Raw genomic sequence first — 5000 nt, 5'->3', positions numbered from 1 at the left:
CGTGAGTGTGAGTGTGTGTGTGTGTGTGTGTGTGTGTGTGTGAGAGTTACCTTGATCTCTCGGATCAGTTGTTGTGTGAGTGTGAGTGTGTGTGTGTGTGTGTGAGTGTGTGTGTGAGAGTTACCTTGATTTCTCGGATCAGTTGTTGCGTGAATGTGAGTGTGTGAGTGTGTGTGTGTGTGTGTGTGAGTGTGTGTGAGAGTTACCTTGATTTCTCGGATCAGTTGTTGCGTGGGTGTCTCAATGGGAGTTTTGTTATCGATGACGCTCTGAATAGCCGACGCCCATCTCATGGCCTCGTTCAGGAGTTTGGTGTAAAGGCGGTACGAGTGTTTTCTGCCGTGAACCACCACATTCCAGTAACCTGCACACGGAATCATCCGGAACTCCGTCAGAACTCTACTCAGATTAATATCTTTATGAGAACATCTGCAATCCACGCTGTGTAGTGTAGTGTAGTGGTTTAGAACAAGACCCTATCAGTGACATCGTTTACCTTCTGTACCTCGTTCTCATGCTCTGTGGAATGATGTAGAACTTGCTCACTACTACATGTACTCAGTGCACTCTTAAATGAGCAGAGGTTCATTTAGCATGTAAGCGCTAACCTTTCTGGCTAATCCCTGACAGACTGCAGTGTGAAAGTGTTTTAAACGTAACAGTTTGGAAAAAGAAGAAAATAAAGCAGAATCTCCGGCTAAAGAAATGATTATCATTATAATATTATATTGAATACTGTATGTTGTGATTAGTTAATTATTTTTTCTGAATGACATAAAATAAATATTATTCTCTTATTATACCAGTGTCTTTGAAGACTCGATCTTCAGGCTGAACCACTGAACACAGGCTGTTGAGCACCAGAGTGCCGAGGCGAGCCGAAGAGCGCTCAGACGATTTATAATAATCCAGAGAGTTCGCTGTCAAAACAAACCAACGTTTCTTCAGCTTCAGGGATGAGCTCTTCATACTCGTCTTCATCTCCTTATGCAGCCAGCCTGAGGGAGACAGACAGGTGAGAGAGACAGGTCAGAAAGAGAGGTCAGACAGACAGGTGAGGGAGACAGGTCAGACAGACAGACAGCTTTAGTCCCCCTCTCACCTCTGATGATGAAGTCCTGTGCGTCCCTGCGAGTTTCTCCCCTGGGTTTGTGTAAAAGTCCGATCCAGTGGTGCATCTCCTCAGGCAGGTCTGCATTACAGTGGATCACTCGATTAGCTGTGATGATCACAAATGAGTTGGGCCTGAGACAACATCACATAAAAATGATTACTGAGATGACCTTACAGAGAAGACATTACAGAGAGGACATCACAGACAAATATTACTGAGAGAACATAAAAGAGAATAGATTACAGAGAGGACATTACAGGAAAGATATTACAGAGAGGACATTGTTATGATTATGAATAGTAAATGAGTTAGGACCTGTCAGGATTGTCTGACGCACACACTGAGTCAATTAGTCCAACATCCAGAGTTCCCTAAAGATCACCAAAAATATTAACCAACAAATCAACACAATTTAACACAATTTAACACTTGCAAACTATACATATAACTAAATATAATAAATATAAATAAATAAAAGATGTGTGTATATATGTGTGTGTATATATATATATATATATATATATATATATATATATATATATATATATATATATAAATGAATATAATAAATATAAATATCTTGATGTTGAGTGTGATGTAAATAAAGAGGCTTGTTGTTGAATCTTACCACTGCATTTTTTGGGTTTGCATCTTCATTCTGCATTTCCATCAGCTTGTGCAGGGAGGCGCTGTGTACACGACTTAACACACTGAACCAGCCACTGTACACACATACACATAAAAATATATATATTAATTGTCATCTTGCACCATTGCACCATGGGAGCTCAATGGTTAAGGAATTAAGGACTTTGGATTGGAAGGTTCAAATCCCACCACCACTGAGCTGCCACTGCTGGGCCCTTGAGCAAGGCCCTTAACCCCCCCTTGCCTGTAAGTCGCTCTGGATAAGGACATCTGCCAAATGGCATAAATGTAAATCTAAATCATTTCTACCATTAGTCCTATATGTGTGTACGTATGTATATGTGTATGTGTGTATGTATGTATATGCGTGTGTGTATGTACAGTGGGGGAAATAATTATTTGATCCTCTGCTAATTTTGTACATTTACCCCTTACAAAGAAATGAAATGTTTATGGTAGGTTTTATGGTAGGATCCGTTGTGGCGACCCCTAATGGGAGAAGCTGAAAGAAGAAGAACAAGATTTTAACAGAGAGAGAAAGAACATAATGCCCCCCCCCCAAAAAAAAATATTATTATATATTAATTAATTATATATTATATAATTTATTTGTATTTGTTTGAGAAAAAACAGCGAGAATTCTGACTCCCACACACTAAATTATTCCTGTACCTTTAAGAAAGTTCTCCTAATATCAACTCATTATGTGTATAAAAGACACCAGTCACAGAATCAACCTCTTCTATTCAAACCTCTCCACCACCATGGGAAAGAACAAAGAGCTGACAAAAGATGCTAGGGACGAGATTGTAGCTCTCTACATAACTAGAGCATTTCTGTACCCTGAGCAGAGAAACAGCCCCGAAGCAGAATGTCCTTCTCAATGTTTAACAGTGGGGATGTTCTTGGGACATATTCTGCATTTCTCTGCCTCCAGACACGGTGAGTTGTGTTAAAGCCAAAGAGCTCAATTTTGGTCTCATCTGACCACATCAGATTCTCCCAAGTCTTCTTTGAATCATTCCGGTGTTCATCTGCATCTTCATTTCAACTTCAAATTCAGGTGTTCAACTTCAGACGGGTCTGTTCATGTGTATTCTTGAGCAAAAGGACCTCAGTATGTTACCATTGGTTTTCTTGGTGACTGTGGTCCAGCTCCCTTGAGATCATTAACAAGCTCCTCCTGTGTAATTCTGGACTGATCCTCACATTTCTCAGAATCATCCTCACCCCATGAGGTGAGATTGTGCATGGAGCTCCAGAGCAAAGGCGATTAATTTATCTCGTATTTCTTGTATTAATTATCGTGCCAACAGTGGTCACTTTCTCACCAAGCTTCTTGCTGCTGGTCTTGTAGCTCATTCCTAAAAATGTTGAGGAGTGTATAAAGGACATTAGACAGTGGATGCTTGATAACTTCCTTCTGCTCAACTCGGATAAGATGAAAGTACTTTTACTAGGACCACATGCAGCTAGAAGCAAACTTTCCTATTGCTAAAATTAGAAATATGATGTTGTTACAGGATGCAGAAAAACTAGTTGGTGCTTTTGTAACATCTAGATGAGACTACTGTAACGCTTTACTATCTGGGTGTTGGAGTAAGTGCAGAAATAAGCCCTGTTTTAATCATCTACACTGCTCCCAATTGCATCTCACACTGATTATAAAATACTACTACTGACGTATAAAGCACTTAACGCTCTCACGCCGCAGTATCTGAGTGAACTTCTGTACCAGTATGATCCTCCACGCCTACTTAGATCAAAAGGTGCAGGCTATTTGTTGGTACCTCAAATAATGAAGACTCCATTAGGGGGCAGATGTTTCTCTTATAAACCCCATAGTTCTGGAGCAACTTTTTAATCAGTGTTTGGGACTCAGACACAGTCTCAGTGTTCAAGTCGAGGCTGAACACATTTATTTAGTGGAGTCTTTAGTCAGTAGGTGTTTGTGAGGTAAAGGAGCAGATCTGGAGGGGACATGGATATCGAGTGTTTGGTGAACTGGAATATTTGGATGCTGTCGTCTTCTCAATCCCACACATTCACTCAGGTTTGTTGACGGTGCTGTGGTGGGTTCCATGAAATTCCGGAGTATGAACGGGAGCTTTGAGGATGGATTTGGACTGTAGTTAATATCAATATCAATCTCAGGCCTACAGTTTGCTCTGATCTCCATCACTGCACCTCAACATCGTTTATCTGTAATAAATGGACATCGGTGCAACCCAGATGAGGATGAGGTTCCCTCTTAAGGTCTGGTTCCTCTCAGGGTTTCTTACTTATGCCATCTCGAGGACTTTTTCCTTTTCCACAATCTCCAATGACTTGTTCATCAGGGACAAACTCACACTTATAAAGAACATCTTATTAATTTTTATCACCACATTATCTGTGTAAAACTGCTCTGAGACAATGTTCATTGTTAAAAACGCTATACAAATAAAAATGAATGAATACAATTTAATTCAAATTTCAGCCTTGTGCAGGTCTACAAGTTTGTCCCTGATTTGTTTTTTACCAGTTCTTTGGTCTTTCCCATGGTGGTGGACAGCTTTGAATGGAAGAGGTTGATTCTTTGACTGGTGTCTTTTATACACATAATGAGTTGATATAAGGCATATGTGTCAAACTCAGGCCCGCAGGCCACATCCGTCCCGACGTACAATTATATCCGACCCACGAGATGATTTTATAAAGATCTATTATTATAGTTATTAATGTCGCGGCGATATGAAGCGCTGATAACACAAACTACAGATCCCATAATGCATCGCTTCAGCTGCCTTACCGAACACTAGACTACCTGAGAACATTCCAGCATCAATCAAGTGGAGCTTCTGTTGATGTATTTAACCCTATTGTACAGTTATTGTGAAACAGCGCCTCACAGTGGTGAAGAGAAAAGTTGACACTGAGTAGATGTTTACTGACACTGGCGGTAAACAAGTGTGTGTTATTAGTGGAGTGAATGTGACTGTAATTAAGGAATTGAATCTGAGACGGAAAAATGAGACAAAACATCAGGAGAAGCTAAAAAAACCTGAATGCAGAGCAGAAGATACAGAAAGGAGAAGAGTTAAAGTTTTTCACCAGAGCAAAATCACAAAGTGAAGCTGGTTAAAGTGCTGCATGATGAAGGTGTGCGACAAAATGGCATAAGAGCAAAAAAAATGGAATGTTATAATTTGGTTTTATTTTAACTTTTGCTGAAAAGCACAAATTTTAATATTTTCAG

General features: G+C 39.9%; 1 protein-coding gene across 2 annotated transcripts in view; it reads right to left on the bottom strand.

Moving 5' to 3' along the window:
• Positions 1-5000, bottom strand: part of myo10l3 (myosin X, like 3) — a 75860-nt gene that overhangs the window by 14489 nt on the left and 56371 nt on the right. For both annotated transcript variants that reach the window (XM_046844618.1, XM_046844617.1), the window contains exons 27-31: positions 1743-1836; positions 1430-1485; positions 1103-1245; positions 804-998; positions 207-364 (exon numbers count right to left, since the gene is read on the bottom strand). In XM_046844618.1, the coding sequence (XP_046700574.1) occupies positions 207-364; positions 804-998; positions 1103-1245; positions 1430-1485; positions 1743-1836 (646 nt within the window). The remainder of the gene's footprint in view (positions 1-206; positions 365-803; positions 999-1102; positions 1246-1429; positions 1486-1742; positions 1837-5000) is intronic.

Source organism: Silurus meridionalis, unplaced genomic scaffold, assembly GCF_014805685.1.
Source record: "Silurus meridionalis isolate SWU-2019-XX unplaced genomic scaffold, ASM1480568v1 Scaffold81, whole genome shotgun sequence".
NCBI lineage: Eukaryota > Metazoa > Chordata > Actinopteri > Siluriformes > Siluridae > Silurus > Silurus meridionalis.
Note: the sequence above shows the minus strand (reverse complement) of the source record. Positions and strands in the feature narration are given on the sequence as shown.